At 46.7% G+C, this 24,656-nt stretch overlaps 1 protein-coding gene across 3 annotated transcripts in view; it reads right to left on the bottom strand.

Annotated features, from left to right (window-relative positions):
• Nucleotides 1–24,656, bottom strand: part of slc35f3b (solute carrier family 35 member F3b) — a 202,215-nt gene that overhangs the window by 29,740 nt on the left and 147,819 nt on the right. For all 3 annotated transcript variants that reach the window (XM_087978762.1, XM_087978755.1, XM_087978770.1), the window contains one exon: nucleotides 1,471–1,846. In XM_087978762.1, coding sequence (XP_087834888.1) covers nucleotides 1,471–1,846 — 376 coding nt within the window. The remainder of the gene's footprint in view (nucleotides 1–1,470; nucleotides 1,847–24,656) is intronic.

Below are 24,656 nucleotides of genomic sequence, written 5' to 3'. Positions count from 1 at the left end.
TCGGACCATGTTAGCCTCAACAGTGACGGAACTGACAAAGTACTTCATTATTTGTCACTTTGAATTGTCCTGGTTTCTTAAAAGCACGATAAAAGTGCACATTTTGCTTCTCGCTTGTTGCGCTTCCAGAAGAGTGTAGACATTCCTTTATTATCACGGGGTCAATATCCTTGGATTCCCTTCCTATTGAGCACTGTGGGTCCCGACAGCACATGGACTGCAACGGTTGAGGGAGGCAGTTCAGCACCACCTTCGCAAGGGCAACAAGTGAAGGTTTTCTGGAAGGTGTTGGTGACCAGATCTGTGAACACGGCTAATCTCCAGCCAAATGTCTAATGGGAGCTGCTCCAACACTGGGGCAAGGGAAACCCCAGCCTCCTGCATCCTGAATTTCAGGAAGACAGGAGATGGTGGGCTGGCAGGAAACTGAATTCTCCCAATAAATTATGAGTAAGACAAGGACAGAGTCCTTGTCAGCATAGGAGAGAAATGAATTTGTACAACCTCATTCCCACTTCCACACAAGCCTAAAATGTCACTTGTGTAATCACGCCAGAAACTGTTGAGTACAAGTTGTTCCAGTACATATGACCAAGACAGCACTCACTACAAGTGCACAAAGATAAAAGAAAAACAGATGGCCAGGACTCAATTCTGAGTTTTAAACAGGGAAGCTAGATTGGGTGTGAAAAGTGTTCTCAATATGCATTTCTACAGCTCCTTCCACATCCCTCAGGACAATCCAAAATGCTGTAGAGCCAATGAAATACATTTTGTGGAGCAAGTGCCATTGTAATGCAGGGCAATGTGGAAGGAGATTTGTGCACAGCAAGATCTCACAAATAGAAACGTGATTGTGACCAAGTAATCTTTTTTTTTTAGCCACGGACGAGGGATAAACATTGGCCAGAATACTGAAGGGATCCTCACTGCTCAGACTAAAATGGTGACGTGGAATGTCTATCTGAGGGTGCAGATGTTTGAAAGGCTCATTTGAAAACTGGCACCTCCAACAGTGCAGCCCTCTCATGGCAGTGTGTTGCCAGTGTCTGGGCAAGTCTTTTCGATTAGATTAGATTCCCTACAGTATGGAAACAGGCCCTTCAGCCCAACAAGTCCACACTGACCCTCCGAAGAGTAGCCCACCCAGACCCATTCCCCCATCCTATATTTACCCCTAACCAACACACCTAACACAATGGGCAATTTAGCATGGCCAATTCATCTGACCTGCACATCTTTTGGACTGTGGAAGGAAACTGGAGCACCCAGAGGAAACCCCCGCAGACATGGGGAGAATGTTATCTGGTGTTCAAGCTTCCGGAATGGTCTTGACCTCGTGACCTATTGAGCTCCCACTGAACAACTGCTGAGACCTATTGGGCCTACGGGTCGCTGAGTCAATATCCCTCCTTCTCCCTGTCCCCATCCACCATACAATGTGGGCGACCTAAGCCAATAGCCTCTTACCGGAATCGTTGCCGTGGAGATTGTTTCTCTTCTGAACTCCAAAAGTGGCCAACATAGTATAACGGGAAGAAGAGAATGTTCCAGATGGTGGCAAACCAGGTCACTGTAAAGGGGGCGTCGAAGGTCCTGAAGGTGATCTTGGCGAGCTGGCTGGTGCCTGCCCAGGATGAGCAGACGCTGAGGATGACCGCTGAGCCCCATAGGATCTTTTTCAGCTGCTTGACAGAGCAGCGACGTTGGTGGCAACAAGCCAGCCCTGTTCTGCGCCCTAAACGCCGTCCTCCACCTCCTCTGGGCTCTGCCCGTGTATCTGCTTCTGTCCGGGATGCCCTCGCTCCACCTTTGCCTCCACTTGCCTCTGCCAGGCACTCATCTCCTGTGGGATGGAGAGGTCAAGGGTCAGCATAATCTATGCATCTGGCCGTGCTCATCTTGAGCTGGCACCTCATTCCCTCGGGTCTCACTGGCCGAGCTCACTGCGGCCAGGGAGGGCTAACCCCCCCAAGATTCTGAGGCAGCAGGTTCAAAATGAGTGCCCTGTTTATAGCTGGAATATTCTCCCCTTGGAGTCGTGGGCTTGAGCCCCATGCTAGAGGCATGGACACGTGACCCAGGTCAACTCATTCAGCGCAATGCTGAGGGAGTGCTGCACTGTCAGAGCAGCCATCTTTCAGACGTGACCTTATGCTGAGGCTGCATTTACCGTTTCGGGTGGACGCACCATGGGGAGGAACGTTAGGTCACTCTCCCCAGTGTCCAGGCCAAAATCAGCCCTTCAAACTACATCAGAAAACAAACCAGGTGGCCGTTAACAAACACACTGTGTGTGGGAACTTGCTGTGTGCAAATTGGCTGCATCATTTCCTTCATTACACAAACATCCTCCTGGAAAATGCCTTTGAGACACTGTGAGGATGAGAAATGCTGCTATACAAATGCAAGAGATTGGTGGGGGGAGGGTTTATAAAGCACATCGTCCGTCAGAATTATTCTTTCAGATTTTAATTTCACATCAGCCATTATATTATTGAATGGCGGGGCAGGCTCGAGGGGCAGAATGGCCTACTCATGCTTCTCATTCTTATGGTTTTATAAATCCAAAATGTCAACGCCCACAGGGATAATGGAACTGATGGACAAAAGGAAGAGTTTATGAAGAAAAACATGTGGAGATAGAAGAGGTGGGGGAGGTGGGGGTGGAGACAGTGTCTGGGATACAGTGAGACAACAGTGTGATTCAGCCCGCTGGACGGGTCCTCACCCCTGCACGTGCTCCTCCAATCTGTTTGTGACCGAATGTGACAGAAGGGCATTAACCATGAGGGGCAAGACAACAGGAGCTTGCTCATTATCCATCCAGAGACAACTGCAATCAGAACGTCAGCCCAGCACTGCCCCATCAAGGTGAGAAAATACAGGCAGCTCTCGGCATGTAGCCAAGATGGCACCCATCGGCCGCGGCCCTGAGCAGACTGAGCGCTGATGGACTGCAGTCACGTCTCACTCAGGTCAGCTGGACGCATCTCTGAAACACAGTCAGTGTTATAGTGTCTGAAATGCAGCTGCCATGTCGTGCACAGCAAGATCCCACAGGCATTGTGAAACTAAATGGGAGCAAGGCATCTGTTATTTTCGGAAAGATGCTGGCTGATTGATAGAGGTTGTCCAGGTCTCTGGGGTGAACCCCCATCAATCTGCTGCCAATGGTACCATGGGACCAGGCGAAAAGGGTGGCATAACAGCTCACCCAGAACACAGCAGGTTACTACTCGCTCAGTGCCACTACCAGCTATCTGACAACCCTGGCTGGAAGACGGATAGAGCCCATGGACTTCTGACCATGGTCCAGGTTTTAATTCACATTCCCCTGCAAACCATATTCAACTGGACAAAAGCCACTCTGGGTGGCCCTGCATTGTCAGACACCCCTTCTCCATTCATGTCAAACAGGAAATACGTCTTTGGGACTTAGCAAGCTGGGACAGCTAGTGTCTGTGTGCATTCCCCCTGCCCCTCTCAGGGCCTCAGTGTCTGTGTGAGTTCCCCAGGGCCCATCAAGGAGCTCAGTGTCTGTGTGAGTTCTCCAGGGCCCATCAAGGAGCTCAGTGTTAGTGTGAGTTCTCCAGGCCCCTCTCAGTGTCTGTGGAGTTCCCCGGGACCCCACTCCAGCCCTCAGTGTCTGTGTGCATTCCCCCTGCCCCTCTCAGGGCCTCAGTGTCAGTATGAGTTCCCCAGGCCCCTCTCAGGGCCTCAGTGTCAGTATGAGTTCCCTAGGCCCCTCTTAGGGCCTCAGTGTCTGTGTGAGTTCCCCAGGCCCCTCTCAGGAGCTCAGTGTCTGTATGAGTTCCCCCAGACCCTCTCAGGGCCTCAGTGTCAGTATGAGTTCCCTAGGCCCCTCTCAGGGCCTCAGTGTCAGTATGAGTTCCCTAGGCCCCTCTCAGGGCCTCAGTGTCTGTGTGAATTCCCCAGGCCCCTCTCAGGGCCTCAGTGTCAGTATGAGTTCCCCAGGCCCCTCTCAGGACCTCAGTGTCAGTATGAGTTCCCCAGGCCCCTCTCAGGACCTCAGTGTGTTATGGCAGTTTCCAAGGCCCTCTCAGGAGCTCCCACGTCCTGGTGGCAGTGATTGTCAGTCACTAACTGTAGCTGCAAACACTGCATTCATCCTCCTGGATATTGGTGGCTCAGCTTTTACATATCAGCTGTGAATATTCACAGCAGCAGAGAAAGCTAGAGTGGGCACTCAGCAGGAAGGACTGAGTCAGCATGAATCGCAGTGCAAATGCCCAGAGCCAAGTCACAGTCAAGCTGGAGAGAACAGCCAACAGCATGGAGTGTGGAGGTGGGGGAAGGAGGCAGGGAGGAGGAGGGGATGGAAGATGGCCTGGGTGAGAATGAGGAGGAGGAGAGGGAGCAAATGGAGGTGATGGGGTAGCAACGATGGAGAGAGAAACCTAATTAACATAGATTCCAACCTGATTTTTCTTCTGAAGAGGATCATATTGTTAGGCCAGCTCTTTGTGTTTGTATTTCAGATATCCAGTAACCACAAGATGTTGCCTTTACTTTTGGGAACATTCGGCCTAGAGTCACAGTTCCCTTCACAATTCATTTTCTCCCAGCCGCGTCTAACCCTAGAACACTCCTTCAAATGAAATATCAAATAAACGTATGTGTTGACAAACTCCACAAATTACCCAATCCATTCCTATCACCTGCAGGCAATAACGATGCGGGAGCACAGAGGATGCACTGGAGTCATCGGGGGGATTAGAAGGTAATAATTTGGAAACGGAAATCCGAAGTCAAATATCTCATCTGATTGATACAGTCAATTCATGAGTGTAAGGGGAAATAGGTTCAGGGGCAGCGCGAAGGGAAGTGAGTCCTAGGGCAGGGGGAGGGGAAGGGAGTCCCGAGGCAGGGGGAGGGGAAAGGAGTCCCGGGGCAGGGGGAGGGGAAAGGAGTCCCGGGGCAGGGGGAGGGGAAGGGGAAGGGAGTCCCGGGGCAGGGGGAGGGGAAGGGGAAGGGAGTCCCGAGGCAGGGGGAGGGGAAAGGAGTCCCGGGGCAGGGGGAGGGGAAAGGAGTCCTGGGGCAGGGGGAGGGGAAGGGGAAGGGAGTCCCGGGGCAGGGGGAGGGGAAGGGGAAGGGAGTCCCGAGGCAGGGGGAGGGGAAAGGAGTCCCGGGGCAGGGGGAGGGGAAAGGAGTCCTGGGGCAGGGGGAGGGGAAGGGGAAGGGAGTCCCGGGGCAGGAGGAGGGGAAGGGGAAGGGAGTCCCGGGGCAGGGGGAGGGGAAAGGAGTCCCGGGGGAGGAGGAGGGGAAGGGAGTCCCGAGGCAGGGGGAGGGGAAGGGGAAGGGAGTCCCGGGGCAGGGGGAGGGGAAGGGGAAGGGAGTCCCGGGGCAGGGGGAGGGAGAGGGGAAGGGAGTCCCGGGGCAGGAGGAGGGGAAGGGGAAGGGAGTCCCGGGGCAGGGAGAGGGGAAAGGGAAGGGAGTCCCGGGGCAGGGAGAGGGGAAAGGGAAGGGAGTCCCGGGGGAGGAGGAGGGGAAGGGGAAGGGAGTCCCGGGGCAGGGGGAGGGGGAGGGAGTCCCGGGGCAGGGAGAGGGGAAGGGAGTCCCGGGGCAGGAGGAGGGGAAGGGGAAGGGAGTCCCGGGGCAGGGAGAGGGGAAAGGGAAGGGAGTCCCGGGGGAGGAGGAGGGGAAGGGGAAGGGAGTCCCGGGGCAGGGGGAGGGGGAGGGAGTCCCGAGGCAGGGGGAGGGGAAAGGAGTCCCGGGGGTGGAGGAGGGGAAGGGAGTCCCGGGGCAGGGGGAAGGGAAGGGAGTCCCGGGGCAGGGGAAGGGAAGGGAGTCCCGGGGCAGGGGAAGGGGAAAGGAGTCCCGGGGCAGGGGGAGGGGAAAGGAGTCCCGGGGCAGGGGGAGGGGAAGGGGAAGGGGAAGGGAGTCCCGGGGCAGGGGGAGGGGAAGGGGAAGAGAGTCTCGGGGCAGGAGGAGGGGAAGGGGAAGGGAGTCCTGGGGCAGGGGGAGGGGAAAGGAGTCCCGGGGGAGGAGGAGGGGAAGGGAGTCCCGGGGCAGGGAGAGGGGGAGGGAGTCCCGGGGCAGGGAGAGGGGGAGGGAGTCCCGGGGCAGGGAGAGGGGGAGGGAGTCCCAGGCAGGGAGAGGGGGAGGGAGTCCCGGGGCAGGGGGAGGGGAAGGGAGTCCCAGGCAGGGAGAGGGAGAGGGAGTCCCGGGGCAGGGGGAGGGGAAGGGAGTCCCAGGCAGGGAGAGGGGGAGGGAGTCCGGGGGCAGGGGGAGGGGAAGGGAGTCCCGGGGCAGGGGGAGGGGAAGGGAGTCCCAGGCAGGGAGAGGGGGAGGGAGTCCCGGGGCAGGGGGAGGGGAAGGGAGTCCCAGGCAGGGAGAGGGGGAGGGAGTCCGGGGGCAGGGGGAGGGGAAGGGAGTCCCGGGGCAGGGGGAGGGGAAGGGAGTCATAGTCATAGAATCATACAGATGTACAGCATGGAAACAAACCCTTCGATCCAACCCGCCCATGCGAACCAGATATCCTAACATAATCTAGTCCCACCTGCCAGCACCTAGATCATATCCCTGCAAATCTTTCCTTATTCGTATACTTATCCACGTGGTTTTTAAATGTTGTAATTGTACCTGCCTCCACCACTTCCTCTGGCAGCCCATTCCATACACGTACCACCATCTGCATTAAAACGTTGCCCCTTAGGTCTCTTTTATATCTTTCCCCTCTCACCCTAAACCATTGCCCTCTAGTTCTGGACTCCTCCAACCCAGGGAAGAGACTTTCTCTATTTACCCTATCCACGTCCCTCATGATTTTATAAACCTCTATAAGGTCACCCCTCAGCCTCTGACACTCCAGGGAAAACAGCCTTAGCCTATTCAACCTCACCCTATAGCTCAAACTCTGCAACCCTGGCAACGTCCTTGTAGATCTTTTCTGAACCCTTTCAAGTTTCACAACACCCTTCCGATAGGTCTGCAGCAGCGTGACCTCCCTCAGTGCAGCTGAGTGTCGGTGCGGAGTATCCTGGAGGCTTGGTGAGGAGTGGGTCAGTTGTTGGATTGGGGCCTAGTACAGGTGGTCAGACCACTTGCTGAGCTGCTGCTATTTGAAACGCTACCAGATTGTAATGTAAATCCTCTAACTACGATATAACAATCTTATTTCTAACTTATTTTTTGACATTGTAAATAATGCTTCTACTTTTCTTTTTATTTCTCTTTGTATCCAAGATAGGTACTGGTACCTAAGATGGTGCCATTAGAGGCAGACATTATAAAAACCTTTCACTGTACTCCTGTACTGAAGTACACATGCCAATAAAGGATTTTCATAAAGGAGATCCATTTATTCATACTCATACAGATTCCCTCTTACCACATCCACAATACACAGCTTGTGACTGGACTAGTTCACATTGTTCAGATCAGCTGCCAGTCTAACAGCTACTCCATTACAAAGATTCCTGTGCCACACTGCTGGGCTCTAGTCACCTAGCTGCTGAAACCCACAGCCCAGACCTGGCTGTGCCAATGCTGTAATGACCAGCCAAGCTCCCACCATGTGTAAACTGAGTTCCTCTTGAACCCAGCTGCCTGTATGCTAACACTGTCCAAGTCCACTTTCATTATGAGTCAGCCCCCTCCTCACTAAGCTGTATGAGTTCCTGATCTGGCACTGTTTACAAATCTCTCCATGACCCACCCCTCTGTTCCTCCTCCAGCACCTACAGTCCTCTGAGATCTCTGGTGCACTTCCCCCAATCGTTTTCACTCCTTAATATGTTCAAGACCCAAGTTCTGGACTCCCTCCCTATGACAACCTCCCTACAACTCCTCATGTTGACCACGCTTCAAGCTATCCATCATCTTTTTGTTATTCATCCCCAAATATCTGTGTTCCACACACTGATATCAGTGTGCCACGCTAAAGCCAGTGTTCTACATTAGGGCATCACTGGCTGGGCAACATTTATTGTCCATCTGCATTTGCCCAGAGGCCAGTGAAGAGTCAACCACATTGCTGCGTGTTTAGAATCAGACCAGGTAAGGACCTCAGTTTCCCTCCCCAAAGGACATTAGTGAACCAGATGGGTTTTTCCTGACAATCAACAATGGTTATCATTAGACTCTTAATTCCAGATTTTCATTGAATTCAAATTCCAATATCTGCCATGGTAGGATTTGAACCCAGGTCCCCAGAAGATTACCTGGGTCTCCAGATTCACAGTTTAGCAATAATACCACTCGGCCATTACCCCCTCGTCTGACTCAGTACCATACGGTAACACCTTTGCAAATGGTGTAAATTCATGTTGTGTTGAAGGTCCTGCAGGTAGAACATAATCAGGCCACAGCTTGACCCTAACAGAACTCCAGTTTATATTTACACAAACACATCTCCCACATATTAATAGCAAATGTTGGAACCATTAATACCAGTTAACATCAGTGTGCCGTATTAATATCATTGTTATACACTAATGCCAGTGTAACATCATTAAGGTCAGTGTGTCACACTCTAATGTCAGTGCCACATAAATGTCAGTGTAACACATTAATATCAAAGATACATAGTAATGTCAGTGTGCCAAATTAATGTCAGTGTAACACACAAATGTCGGTGTTCCACATAACTATCAATGTTTCACATTAATAAAGTTATATATTAACGTAAGTGTTCCACATTGATGTCAGTGTGTCACATGAATGTCAGTGTGTCGTGCTGAAGTCAGTGTGTCATAAGAATGTCACTGTGTCCCATACGAACATCAGAGTATCACTTGAATGTCAGTGTGTCACATGAAGTTGTGTTTTGCACGAATATCAGTGTGTCATATGAATGTCAATGAGTCATGCTAAAGTTCAATGTGACATGCTAAAGTCAATGTGTTACACGTTAATGTCAGTGTGTCACACATATGTCAGTGCATCATACTAAAGTCAGTGTGTCTCATGAATGTCAGTGTGTCACATTAATATCAGCGTGTCACACAAATGTCAGTGAGTCACTCTAAAGTCAGTGTGTCACACATATGTCAGTGCATCATACTAAAGTCAGTGTGTCTCATGTTAATGTTAGTGTGTCACATGAATGTCACTGTTTCATATGAATGTCAGTGTGTCATGCTAAAGATAAGTGTGCTACACTAATGTCAGTATTCCATGGTAATGTCAATGGGTGACATGCTAATGTCAGTGTGACAATGAAAAAAAGTGAGATTGTGTTATCCTTAGTTTTTTTCAAAAGGGATTGTAAAAGCCAGAGGTTCCAATTTCTCTGAGATTGGGCCACTTTGATTATAGCTAACAGATACTGCCTCAGGCAACAGTCAGGGAAAAGGGCTTTTAGGTTTTATTTAAAATACTTGTACACTGAAAGGGGAGTGGCCAGTTCATCCAATTCAGGGATTTTTCCAGTTTGGTTTAGTTTTAGCTGGAGGCAGGGAAAAGAAGTTCCATGCTTCAGCCAATGATCCTTGGTGGATTCTTTCTCTCTCTGACATCACTCCTGTACGAATCTGTGTCTGAATTTACCTCTTTTTGCCAAGGGGTGTGTTTATGGGGATCTTGCAGGAAATTGGAACAGCTCTTTGTTAAGTTGCAGGGTCAGTTGGGTTTTCAAACAGTTGTCGTCCTGAAGTCTGTTTTCTTTGTTTGTCTTTTATTTAGTGGTGTGTAAATAAATTCTGTTTTGCGTAAAGGTGAGTGGTTTGACCAGCTCCATCACTCCTGGGATATCCACCTCACACCTGCCGAAAACAACCAGAAAAGTTAGGGACTGGGCTAACTTCTTAAAAATGAGTGGAGGGGATCTGTCCGGTCCATGACAGTCTTGGATCTCTTTGCAGGATTTATTCTATAGTACCAATTTGAGACTAGGGTTGTTGAACTAGAGGGCAGTGAGTGGTAAGCGTTAGTATCTTTTGTTCTGGGTGTTGGTTTAAACAGTGTTTTTTGTAGTAATGGCTCTTTCAGTTACTAATAGTTTTCTGGGGCTGAAAGAAGTGACTTTGGGGGGGTTTTGCAAAAGGCAGTTAAGGCCAAGTTGCTGGAGTTAGCAGATAAGCTGGAGCTGGAGGAAAGGTGAGGAAAGGAGAGATGATTACAGCAAGAGCTCATAATTTAAATTTGCTGGAAATGCCATCAGAATCTTTAGAGATGGATAACATTCAATTGAAAAGAAGCAGCTTGAGTTAGAGGCAAAAGGTAAAAAAAAGAGAAAAAGAAACGAAACTGTTTGACTTATGATTAAAAGCAGAGGAAAGAGAAAAAGACAGAGAGAGAGAGAAAAGGAAGAAAAAGAGAGATTTTGAACTTCAGAAACTGGCACAGAGGCAGGGAAGTCAGTTTAAAAGGATGGAGATGAAGGCAGATGGTAAGCACAGTGGGGAAGAGTGAGGATGAGCAACCCGTGGTAGCCCAAGACCTGGTGAGGCCCTGTTTAAAAATATCCAAACATTGCCGAAATTTGATGAGAAGGATGTGGAAGCCTTTTTCATCTCATTTTAAAAAGTAGCTAAACAAATGCAGTGGCCAGTCACCATGTGGGTTTGGGTTGATCCAAACAAAACTTGTAGGTCGAGCTAGTGAGGTATTTGCATCACTATCAGAGGAGGGATCCGGGGTGTATGAGGAGGTGGAGAAAGTCATCTTAAATGCGCGAGTTTGTGCCAGAAGCCTCCAGACAATGTTTCAGGAATCGAAGGAGAGACCCTGGTCAAACGTACATTGAGTTTGAAAAGATCAAATAAAGTATTTGGATAGTTGGATAAGGGCATTAAAATTCGAGCAAACCTATGATGCTCTTACAGAGACAATCATTTCGGAGGAGTTCAAAAATTCACTTTCTGTAGCAGTGAGAACCCATGTGGAAAAGCAGAGAGTTAAAACAGCAAGATTAGCAGCTGAAGTGGCTGATGATCATGAGTTGGTCCATAAGTCAAAGTTTGACTTCCAACATCAACTTCAATCTGTGAGGGATAGAAATCAGGGAAAAGAGAAATCCTCACATGGAAAGGGAAAAGTAGATCTCGGTGAAGTTCATAAGGATAACTTACCCCAGGGTAAAAAGGTAACCCATGAAGGGGAAAGAGATGTTAAAAAGCTCCAGTGTTTTCACTGCAATGAAGTAAGCCACATGAAATCACAGTGTTATTGGGTTAGGAAAAGCACTGGGAAGCCAGATATAGGAAAACGGGATAAGCCGGTGAATTGTGTTGGGAGTGGTAAAGGAATGCACAGTGGAAGCTGAAAGTCTGCACCAGAATGTACAAGCTGGTCAGAGGGTTGGTTAAGGAGGAAGTACCAAATCTTCTTAAACCATATACCTATGAATGCAATGTTTACTCACATAGGCCAGCAGCAGCAGGTAGAGAGGTGGCAATATAAAGAGATACAGGATCCTCTCAATCGTTAATGCTGAAAGACGAGGAGATATGTACCTCCAAAGGACTATTGCTGGAAAAGGTACCAATAAGTGGAATCCATAGTGAGGCAAGAAGTGCTCAGTTACAAAGAGTGAAGAGTGGGGAAGTGGTGGTAGGATTACTGGACAAACCCTCAGCTCCAGGAATAAAATTTGTCCTTGCTAACGATAAAGCTGGTTCACAGTTGGAGTGCTGCCTATTGTTGTTGAAAAGCCAGTGGAAACTCAGGCAACTGAACTATAACAGGATACATATCCTGGGTTTTTTCCTGACTGTGTGGTAACAAAGTCACAAAGTACCAGTTGAAACAGGAGAATACAGATAGGAAAGTTGAAGTGCAATTAGCAGATTTATTTGATCAAATGGTTGAGACAAATCAGGAGTAGATGGATGACAAAGTAGATATCTTTAGCTCAGAGAAATTAACTGAGTTACAGCAGAAAAATGAAAATTTGAAGCAATTGTATCAAGGGGCAAATGCAGTAATAGAATCTGAATGTATCTCTCAATGTTACTATCTTACAGCTAATGTCTTAATGAGGAAATGGAAGCCATCACATATTCAGGCAGATGATAAATAGGCAGAGGTTCATCAAGTCGTATTGCCACTGGGTTATAGAAAGGAAATGTTGCAGGTGGTGCATGAACTACCAGTAAGAGATAATTTAGGGATAAGAAAAACACAAGCTAAAAATACAAAACCATTTTTACTGGCCTGGACTGCATAAGGATGCTGTTGAATTTTGCCAGACATGTCAAACATGTCAGGTAATTGGAAAACTACAGGTAGTAATAAAACCCACACCTTTAATACCTATTCCTGCATCAGAGAAACCTTTTACAGTGATAGGTGAACCTTTAAAAGCAAGGTTTAGTGGACCTTATCAAGTCGAAAGGTGATTGAGTGAGGTGAACTATTTGATAAGGACTCCAGACAGAAAGGAATCTCAAAGAGTGTGTCATGTGAATATGTTCAAAAGGTATTTTGGCAGGGAAGGTAAGCCAAAGGAGGTTGTGTTATTGGTTACAACACAGAGGGAAGAACCAAGTTCAGAGGATTCTGTATTGGCCATTCCTCAAATTAAATTGCACAATGAGGAAGTTGTCAAAAATTGGGATAAGTTATTGAGTTACCTTCCAGAGGAAAATCAAAATGACCTGAAAGAGTTAATACTATTGCATGGGGAGATATGTGGAAATAAGCTGAGAAGTACTAACCTAATTATGCATGAGATAGGAGATGCAGGAGACGTAGGAGATGCTATTCCGATTAAGCAACACATTTATAGGCATTACCCTCTGAAGTTGGCACAGGTTCAAAAGGAGATTGAATGCATGCTCTAAGATAACATAATCAAAGTGAGTTACAGTGACTGGAGCTCGTCCATTGTAATGGTGCCAAAACCAGATGGTACCCAATGGTTATATGTGGACTATCGCAAAGTCAGTGCCGTTACAAAGACTGATGCATACTCGATTCCATGTTTGGAAGACTGTGTTGAGAAGGTGGGACAAGCAACACATATTTATAAAAGGATAACTGGCAGGTACCTTTGTCGGAAAGAGCGAAGACAATTTCAGCTTTCATAACACTGATTGGACGATTAACTTAAAGTCATGTATGAAAAATGTGCCAGCCACATTTCAGAGACTATCTAACATGGTCATTTCTGTATTACCCAACTGTGAGGTATATATTGATGACCTGGTGATTTTTAGTCACACATGAAAGGAACACTTGCAACATTTATTGGAATAGCTTAAATCAACTTTAGGAGGTAGGCTTGGTGATAATCCTGGCTAAAAGTGAATTTGCCAAAGCTTAAGTCACCTTCCTGGGCTATGTTATTGGATGTGGATAAATGGCCCCATGGAATGTAAAAACTAAGGTAATTGGGGAAATTCCTGTACCATTGATGAAAAGAGTAGTACTACAATTCCTGGGATTGAGTGGGTTTTATCGGAAATGTTAGTGGTGTTGCTGCTCCGATCACTAAGTTACTACAGAAAGGCAAGACGAATTCAGTGGACAGCGGGCTGCCAGAAAGCATTTGACAGCCTGAAAGCTGTTAATGATTGCCCCAGTATTAGCTGATTAGACCATTTTGATTATAGCTAACAGATACTGCCTCAGGCAACATGGCTTTTAGGTTTTATTTAAAACACTTGTACACTGAAAGGGGAGGGGCCTGTTCACCCAGTTCAGGGATTTTTCCAGTTTGGTTTAGTTTTAGCTGGAGACAGGGAAAAGAAGTTCCATGCTTCAGCCAATGATCCTTGGTGGATTCTTTCTCTCTCTGACATCACTCCTGTACGAATCTGTGTCTAAATTTACCTTTTTTTCCCCAAGGGGTGTGTTTATGGGGATCTTGCAGGAAATTGGAACAGCTCTTTGTAAAGTGCAGAGATCGTGTGAGTTGGGTTTTCAAACAGTTGTCGTCCTGAAGTCTGTTTTCTTTGTTTGTCTTTTATTCAGTGGTGTGTAAATAAATTCTGTTTTGCGTAAAGGTGAGTGGTTTGACCAGCTCCATCACTCCTGGGATATCCACCTCACATCTGCCGAAAACAACCAGAAAAGTTAGGGACTGGGCTAACTTCTCAAAATTGTTTTGAAGGGGTCTGGCCTGTGTCTCATGAATATCAGTGTTTCATACATATGTCAGTGTTACACATTCATATCAGTGTGTCACACAAACGTCAGTGTGTTACTCAAATGTCAGTGTGCTGCACACTAATGTCAGTGTATCACAGGCTAATATCGGTGTATCACACGCTAATGTCAGTGTGCAACACGAATGTCAGTGTGTCACACGCTAATGTCTGTGTGCCACAAGCTAATGTCAGTGTGTCACATGCTAATGTCAGTGTGTCACTCAAATGTCAGTGTGCCGCACGCTAATGTCAGTGCGTCACAGACTAATATCAGTGTGTCACACCCTAATGTCAGTGTGTCACACGCTAATGTCAGTGTGCCACATGAATGTCAATGTCACACGCTAATGTCTGTGTGCCATATGCTAATGTCAGTGTGCCACATGAATCTCACTGTCCCACGTGCTAATGTCAGTGTGTCACACGCTAATGTCAGTGTATCATGTGAATGTCAGTATACCACACGAATGTGTGTGCCCCACGCTAATGTCAGTGTGTCACACGCTAATATTAGTGTGTTACATACTAATATCAGTATGTTACACGAATGTCAGTGTGTTACACTCTAATGTCAGTGTGCCACATAAACATCAGTGTATCACACGCTAACATCAGTGTGCCACACAAACATCAGTGTGTCACACGCTAATGTCAGTATGCCACATAAACATGAGTGTATCACACGCTAATGTCAGTGTGCCACACAGTGTGTCATACGCTAATGTCAGTGTGCCACACAAACAACAGTGTATCACACGCTAATGTCAGTGTGCCACACAAACATCAGTGTATCACACGCTAATGTCAGTGTGCCACATAAAGATCAGTGTATCACACGCTAATGTCAGTGTGCCACACAAATATCAGTGTATCACACGCTAATGTAAGTGTGCCACATAAACATCAGTGTATCACACGCTAATGTCAGTGTGCAACACAAACATCAGTGTATCACACGCTAACGTCAGTGTGCCACATAAACATCAGTGTATCACACGCTAATGTAAGTGTGCCACATAAACATCAGTGTATCACACGCTAATGTCAGTGTGCCACATAAACATGAGTGTATCACACGCTAACGTCAGTGTGCCACACAAACATCAGTGTATCACACGCTAATGTCAGTGTGCCACATAAACATCAGTGTATCACACGCTAATGTCAGTGTGCCACATAAACATCAGTGTATCACACGCTAATGTCAGTGTGCCACATAAACATCAGTGTATCACACGCTAATGTCAGTGTGCCACACAAACATCAGTGCATCACACGCTAACGTCAGTGTGTCACACGCTAAATTCAGTGTGCCACACAAACATCAGTGTATCACATGCTAACATCAGTGTGCCACACAAACATCAGTGTATCACACGCTAACGTCAGTGTGTCACACGCTAAATTCAGTGTGCCACACAAATATCAGTGTATCACACGCTAACGTCAGTGTGTCACACGCTAAATTCAGTGTGCCACACAAACATCAGTGTGTCATAGGCTAATGTCAATGTGTCACAAGAACATCAGTGTGTCACATGCTAATTAATATCAGTGCGCCACACGCTAATGTCAGTGTGCCACACAAACATCAGTGTATCACACGCTAACGTCAGTGTGTCACGCAAACATCAGTGTATCACACGCTAATGTCAGTGTGCCACATAACAATCAGTGTATCACACGCTAATGTCAGTGTGCCACACAGAATGTCAAACGCTAACGTCAGTAGGCCACACAAACATCAGTGTATCACACGCTAACGTCAGTGTGCCACACAAACATCAGTGTATCACACGCTAATGTCAGAGTGCCACACAAGTGTGTCACACGCTAACGTCAGTGTGCCACACAAACATCAGTGTATCACACGCTAAGGTCAGTGTGCCACGTAAACAACAGTGTATCACACGCTAATGTCAGTGTGCCACACAGTGTGTCACACGCTAACGTCAGTGTGCCACACAAACATCAGTATGTCACACGCTAACGTCAGTACGACTCGAACGTCAGTGTGTCACATGCTAAATTCAGTGTGCCACACAAACATCAGTGTATCACACGCTAACGTCAGTGTGCCACACAAATATCAGTGTATCACATGCTAATGTCAGTGTGCACACAAACATCAGTGTATCACACGCTAATGTCAGTGTGCCACACAAACATCAGTGTGTCATACGCTAACGTCAGTGTGCCACATAAACATCAGTGTATCACACGCTAAAGTCAGTGTGCCACATAAACATCAGTGTATCACACGCTAATGTCAGTGTGTCATACAAAGTGTATCACACGCTAATGTCAGTGTGCCACACAAACATCAGTGTGTCATACGCAAACGTCAGTGTGCCACACAAACATCAGTGTATCACAAGCTAATGTCAGTGTGTCACACAAACATCAGTGTATCACACGCTAATGTCAGTGTGTCACACAAACATCAGTGTATCACACGCTAAAGTCAGTGTGTCACACAAACATCAGTGTATCACACGCTAATGTCAGTGTGCCACATAAACATCAGTGCATCACACGCTAATGTCAGTGTGCCACATAAACATCAGTGTATCACACGCTAATGTCAGTGTGCCACATAAACATCAGTGTATCACACGCTAATGTCAGTGTGCCACATAAACATCAGTGTATCACACGATAATGTCAGTGTGCCACATAAACATCAGTGTATCACACGCTAATGTCAGTGTGCCACATAAACATCAGTGTGTCACACGCTAATGTCAGTGTGCCACATAAACATCAGTGTGTCACACGCTAATGTCAGTGTGCCACATAAACATCAGTGTATCACACGCTAATGTCAGTGTGCCACATAAACATCAGTGTGTCACACGCTAATGTCAGTGTGCCACATAAACATCAGTGTATCACACGCTAATGTCAGTGTGCCACACAAACATCAGTGCATCACACGCTAACGTCAGTGTGTCACACGCTAAATTCAGTGTGCCACACAAACATCAGTGTATCACATGCTAACATCAGTGTGCCACACAAACATCAGTGTATCACACGCTAACGTCAGTGTGTCACACGCTAAATTCAGTGTGCCACACAAACATCAGTGTGTCATAGGCTAATGTCAATGTGTCACAAGAACATCAGTGTGTCACATGCTAATTAATATCAGTGCGCCACACGCTAATGTCAGTGTGCCACACAAACATCAGTGTATCACACGCTAACGTCAGTGTGTCACGCAAACATCAGTGTATCACACGCTAATGTCAGTGTGCCACATAACAATCAGTGTATCACACGCTAATGTCAGTGTGCCACACAGAATGTCAAACGCTAACGTCAGTAGGCCACACAAACATCAGTGTATCACACGCTAACGTCAGTGTGCCACACAAACATCAGTGTATCACACGCTAATGTCAGAGTGCCACACAAGTGTGTCACACGCTAACGTCAGTGTGCCACACAAACATCAGTGTATCACACGCTAAGGTCAGTGTGCCACGTAAACAACAGTGTATCACACGCTAATGTCAGTGTGCCACACAGTGTGTCACACGCTAACGTCAGTGTGCCACACAAACATCAGTATGTCACACGCTAACGTCAGTACGACTCGAACGTCAGTGTGTCACATGCTAAATTCAGTGTGCCACACAAACATCAGTGTATCACACGCTAACGTCAGTGTGCCACACAAATATCAGTGTATCACATGCTAATGTCAGTGTGCACACAAACATCAGTGTATCACACGCTAATGTCAGTGTGCCACACAAACATCAGTGTGTCATACGCTAACGTCAGTGTGCCACATAAACATCAGTGTATCACACGCTAAAGTCAGTGTGCCACATAAACATCAGTGTATCACACGCTAATGTCAGTGTGTCATACAAAGTGTATCACACGCTAATGTCAGTGTGCCACACAAACATCAGTGTGTCATACGCAAACGTCAGTGTGCCACACAAACATCAGTGTATCACAAGCTAATGTCAGTGTGTCACACAAACATCAGTGTATCACACGCTAATGTCAGTGTGTCACACAAACATCAGTGTATCACACGCTAATGTCAGTGTGTCACACAAACATCAGTGTATCACACGCTAATGTCAGTGTGCCACATAAACATCAGTGCATCACACGCTAATGTCAGTGTGCCACATAAACATCAGTGTATCACACGCTAATGTCAGTGTGCCACATAAACATCAGTGTATCACACGCTAATGTCAGTGTGCCACATAAACATCAGTGTATCACACGCTAATGTCAGTGTGCCACATAAACATCAGTGTATCACACGCTAATGTCAGTGTGCCACATAAACATCAGTGTGTCACACGCTAATGTCAGTGTGCCACATAAACATCAGTGTGTCACACGCTAATGTCAGTGTGCCACATAAACATCAGTGTATCACACGCTAATGTCAGTGTGCCACACAAACATCAGTGTATCACACGCTAATGTCAGTGTGTCACACAAACATCAGTGTATCACACGCTAATGTCAGTGTGTCACACAAACATCAGTGTATCACACGCTAATGTCAGTGTGCCACATAAACATCAGTGCATCACACGCTAATGTCAGTGTGCCACATAAACATCAGTGTATCACACGCTAATGTCAGTGTGCCACATAAACATCAGTGTATCACACGCTAATGTCAGTGTGCCACATAAACATCAGTGTATCACACGCTAATGTCAGTGTGCCACATAAACATCAGTGTATCACACGCTAATGTCAGTGTGCCACACAAACATCAGTGTGTCACACGCTAATGTCAGTGTGCCACATAAACATCAGTGTGTCACACGCTAATGTCAGTGTGCCACATAAACATCAGTGTATCACACGCTAATGTCAGTGTGCCACACAAACATCAGTGTATCACACGCTAACGTCAGTGTGTCACACGCTAAATTCAGTGTGCCACACAAACATCAGTGTATCACATGCTAACATCAGTGTGCCACACAAACATCAGTGTATCACACGCTAACGTCAGTGTGTCACATGCTAAATTCAGTGTGCCACACAAATATCAGTGTATCACACGCTAACGTCAGTGTGTCACACGCTAAATTCAGTGTGCCACACAAACATCAGTGTGTCATAGGCTAATGTCAATGTGTCACAAGAACATCAGTGTGTCACATGCTAATTAATATCAGTGCGCCACACGCTAATGTCAGTGTGCCACACAAACATCAGTGTATCACACGCTAATGTCAGTGTGCCACATAACAATCAGTGTATCACACGCTAATGTCAGTGTGCCACACAGAATGTCACACGCTAACGTCAGTAGGCCACACAAACATCAGTGTATCACACGCTAACGTCAGTGTGCCACACAAACATCAGTGTATCACACGCTAATGTCAGAGTGCCACACAAGTGTGTCACACGCTAACGTCAGTGTGCCACACAAACATCAGTGTATCACACGCTAAGGTCAGTGTGCCACGTAAACTGCAGTGTATCACACGCAAATGTCAGTGTGCCACACAGTGTGTCACACGCTAACGTCAGTGTGCCACACAAACATCAGTATGTCACACGCTAACGTCAGTACGACTCGAATGTCAGTGTGTCACATGCTAAATTCAGTGTGCCACACAAACATCACTGTATCACACGCTAACGTCAGTGTGCCACACAAATATCAGTGTATCACATGCTAATGTCAGTGTGCCACACAAACATCAGTGTATCACACGCTAATGTCAGTGTGCCACACAAACATCAGTGTGTCATACGCTAACGTCAGTGTGCCACATAAACATCAGTGTATCACACGCTAAAGTCAGTGTGCCACATAAACATCAGTGTATCACACGCTAATGTCAGTGTGTCATACAAAGTGTATCACACGCTAATATCAGTGTGCCACACAAACATCAGTGTGTCATACGCAAACGTCAGTGTGCCACACAAACATCAGTGTATCACACACTAATGTCAGTGTGCCACACGAACATCAGTGTGTCACACGCTAACCTCAGTGTGCCACACAAACATCAGTGTATCACACGCTAATGTCAGTGTGTCATACAAAGTGTGTCACACGCTAATGTCAGTGTGCCACATGCTAATGTCAGTGTGCCACATGCTAATGTCAGTGTGCCACACAAACATCAGTGTATCACACGCTAATGTCAGTGTGTCATACAAAGTGTGTCACACGCTAACGTCAGTGTGCCACATGCTAATGTCAGTGTGCAACAAGCTAAAGTCAGTGTGCCACATAAACATAAGTGTATCACACGCTAATGTAAATATGCCGCACAAACAGTGTGTCACACGCTAACGTCAGTGTGCTACATAGACATCTGTGTGTCAGACGCTAAAGTCAGTGTGCCACATAAACATAAGTGTATCACACTCTAATGTCAGTATGCCGCACAACCAGTGTGTCACACGCTAACGTCACTGTGTCACACAAACATCAGTATGTGACACGCTAACGTCAGTGTGCCACACAAATATCAGTGTATCACACGCTAATGTCAGTGTGCCACACAAACATCAGTGTATCACACGCTCATGTCAGTGTGCCACATAAACATGTGTGTCACACGCTAATGTCAGTGTGCCACATAAACATCAGTGTATCACACGCTAAAGTCAGTGTGCCACATAAACATAAGTGTATCACACGCTAATGTCAGTATGCCGCACAGTGTGTCACACGCTAACGTCAGTGTGTCACACAAACATCAGTATGTCACACGCGAACATCAGTGTGCCACACAAATATCAGTGTATCACACGCTAATGTCAGTGTGCCACACAAACATCAGTTTGTCACACGCTAACGTCAGTGTGCCACACAAACATCACTATGTCACACGCTAACGTCAGTGTTCTATATAGACATCAGTGCGTCACACGCTAATGTCAGTGTGCCACACAAACATCAGTGTATCACACGCTAATGTCAGTGTGCCACATAAACATCAGTGTATCACACGCTAAAGTCAGTGTGCCATATAAACATAAGTGTATCACACGCTAATGTCAGTATGCCGCACAAACAGTGTGTCACACGCTAACGTCAGTGTGTCACACAAACATCAGTATGTCACACGCTAACGTCAGTGTGCTACATAGACATCAGTGTGTCACACGCTAATGTCAGTGTGCCACACAAACATCAGTGTATCACACGCTAATGTCAGTGTGCCACACAAACATGTGTGTCACACGCTAATGTCAGTGTGCCACATAAACATCAGTGTATCACACGCTAGAGTCAGTGTGCCACATAAACATAAGTGTATCACACGCTAACGTCAGTGTGCTACATAGACATCAGTGTGTCACACGCTAATGTCAGTGTGCCACACAAACATCAGTGTATCACACGCTAATGTCAGTGTGCCACACAAACATGTGTGTCACACGCTAATGTCAGTGTGCCACACAAACATCAGTGTGTCACACGCTAATGTCAGTGTGCCACACAAACATCAGTGTATCACACGCTAACGTCAGTGTGCCACACAAACATCAGTGTATCACACGCTAATGTCAGTGTGCCATACAAACATCAGTGTGTCATACGCTAACGTCAGTGTGCCAAATAAACATCAGTGTATCACACGCTAATGTCAGTGTGTCATACAAAGTGTACCACACGCTAATGGCAGTGTGCCACACAAACATCAGTGTGTCATACGCTAACGTCAGTGTGCCACACAAACATCAGTGTATCACACGCTAATGTCAGTGTGCCACACAAACATCAGTTTGTCACACGCAAACGTCAGTGTGCCACACAAACATCAGTGTGTCACACGCTAATGTCAATGCGCCACACAAACATCAGTTTGTCACACGCAAATGTCAGTGTGCCATACAAACATCAGTGTGTCATACGCTAAGGTCAGTGTGCCGCACAAACATCAGTGTGTCATACGCTAATGTCAGTGTGCCACATAAACATCATTGTGTCTCACGCTAATGTCAATGCGCCACACAAACATCAGTTTGTCACACGCAAACGTCAGTGTGCCACACAAACATCAGTGTGTCATACACTAATGTCAGTGTGCCACACAAACATCAGTGTGTCATACGCTAATGTCAGTGTGCCACACAAACATCAGTGTATCACACGCTAATATCAGTGTGCCACACAAACATCAGTGTGTCACACGCTAACGTCAGTGTGTCACACAAACATCAGTGTATCACATGCTAACGTCAGTGTGTCACAAAACATCAGTGTATCACACGCTAATGTCAGTGTGCCACACAAACATCAGTGTGTCATACGCTAACGTCAGTGTGCCACACAAACATCAGTGTATCACACACTAATGGTAGTGTGCCACACGAACATCAGTGTATCACACGCTAACATCAGTGTGCCATACAAACATCAGTGTATCACACGCTAATGTCAGTGTGCCACATAAACAACAGTGTATCACACGCTAATGTCAGTGTGCCACACAAACATCAGTGTGTCACACGCTAATGTCAGTGTGCCATACAAACATCAGTGTGTCATACGCTAACGTCAGTGTGCCACACAAACATCAGTGTATCACACGCTAATGTCAGTGTGCCACACAAACATCAGTGTATCACACGCTAATGTCAGTGTGCCATACAAACATCAGTGTGTCATACGCTAACGTCAGTGTGCCAAATAAACATCAGTGTATCACACGCTAATGTCAGTGTGTCATACAAACATCAGTGTGTCACACGCTAATGTCAGTGCGCCACACATACATCAGTGTATCACACGCTAATGTCAGTGTGTCATACAAAGTGTGTCACATGCTAACGTCAGTGTGCCGCATGCTAATGTCAGTGTGCCACACGGTAATGTCAGTGTGTCACATGAACATCAGTGTGTCACGTGCTAATTAATATCAATGCGCCACACGCTAATGTCAGTATGCCACACAAACCAGTGTGTCAGATGCTAACGTCAGTGTGCCACACAAACATCAGTATGTCCCACGCTAACGTCAGTGTGTCACACAAACGTCAGTGTTTCACACAAACATCAGTATGTCACACGCTAACGTCAGTGTGCTACATAGACATCAGTGTGTCACACGCTAAAGTCAGTGTGCCATACAAACATCAGTGTATCACATGCTAATGTCAGTGTGCCACACAAACATCAGTGTGTCATACGCTAATGTCAGTGTGCCACACAAACATCACTGTATCACACGCTAATGTTAGTGTGCCACACAAACATCAGTGTGTCACATGCTAACATCAGTGTGCCACACAAACATCAGTGTGTCACACGCTAACGTCAGTGTGTCACACAAACATCAGTGTATCACATGCTAACGTCAGTGTGTCACAAAACATCAGTGTATCACACGCTAATGTCAGTGTGCCACACAAACATCAGTGTGTCATACGCTAACGTCAGTGTGCCACACAAACATCAGTGTATCACACGCTAATGTCAGTGTGCCACACGAACATCAGTGTATCACACGCTAACGTCAGTGCGCCATACAAACATCAGTGTATCACACGCTAATGTCAGTGTGCCACATAAACAACAGTGTATCACACGCTAATGTCAGTGTGCCACACAAACATCAGTGTGTCACACGCTAATGTCAGTGTGCCACATAGGCATCAGTGTGTCACACGCTAAAGTCAGTGTGCCACACAAACATCAGTGTATCACACGCTAACGTCAGTGTGCCACACAAACATCAGTGTATCACACGCTAATGTCAGTGTGCCATACAAACATCAGTGTGTCATACGCTAACGTCAGTGTGCCAAATAAACATCAGTGTATCACACGCTAATGTCAGTGTGTCATACAAACATCAGTGTGTCACACGCTAATGTCAGTGCGCCACACATACATCAGTGTATCACACGCTAATGTCAGTGTGTCATACAAAGTGTGTCACATGCTAACGTCAGTGTGCCACATGCTAATGTCAGTGTGCCACACGCTAATGTCAGTGTGTCACATGAACATCAGTGTGTCACGTGCTAATTAATATCAATGCGCCACACGCTAATGTCAGTATGCCACACAAACCAGTGTGTCAGATGCTAACGTCAGTGTGCCACACAAACATCAGTATGTCACACGCTAACGTCAGTGTGTCACACAAACATCAGTATGTCACACGCTAACGTCAGTGTTTCACACAAACATCAGTATGTCACACGCTAACGTCAGTGTGCTACATAGACATCAGTGTGTCACACGCTAAAGTCAGTGTGCCATACAAACATCAGTGTATCACATGCTAATGTCAGTGTGCCACACAAACATCAGTGTGTCATACGCTAATGTCAGTGTGCCACACAAACATCACTGTATCACACGCTAATGTCAGTGTGCCACACAAACATCAGTGTGTCACATGCTAACATCAGTGTGCCACACAAACGTCAATGTATCACACGCTAATGTCGGTGTGTCATACAAAGTGTGTCACACGCTAAAGTCAGTGTGCCACATGCTAATGTCAGTGTGCCACACGCTAATGTCAGTGTGTCACATGAACATCATTGTGTCAGATGCTAATTAATATCAGTGTATCACACACTAATGTCAGTGTGCCACACAAAAATCAGTGTATC

This window comes from Chiloscyllium plagiosum, unplaced genomic scaffold (genome assembly GCF_037043375.1).
Source record: "Chiloscyllium plagiosum isolate Xiang-an unplaced genomic scaffold, Cpla_swu_hap1 HiC_scaffold_3, whole genome shotgun sequence".
NCBI classification, from domain to species: Eukaryota; Metazoa; Chordata; class Chondrichthyes; order Orectolobiformes; family Hemiscylliidae; genus Chiloscyllium; species Chiloscyllium plagiosum.
Note: the sequence above shows the minus strand (reverse complement) of the source record. Positions and strands in the feature narration are given on the sequence as shown.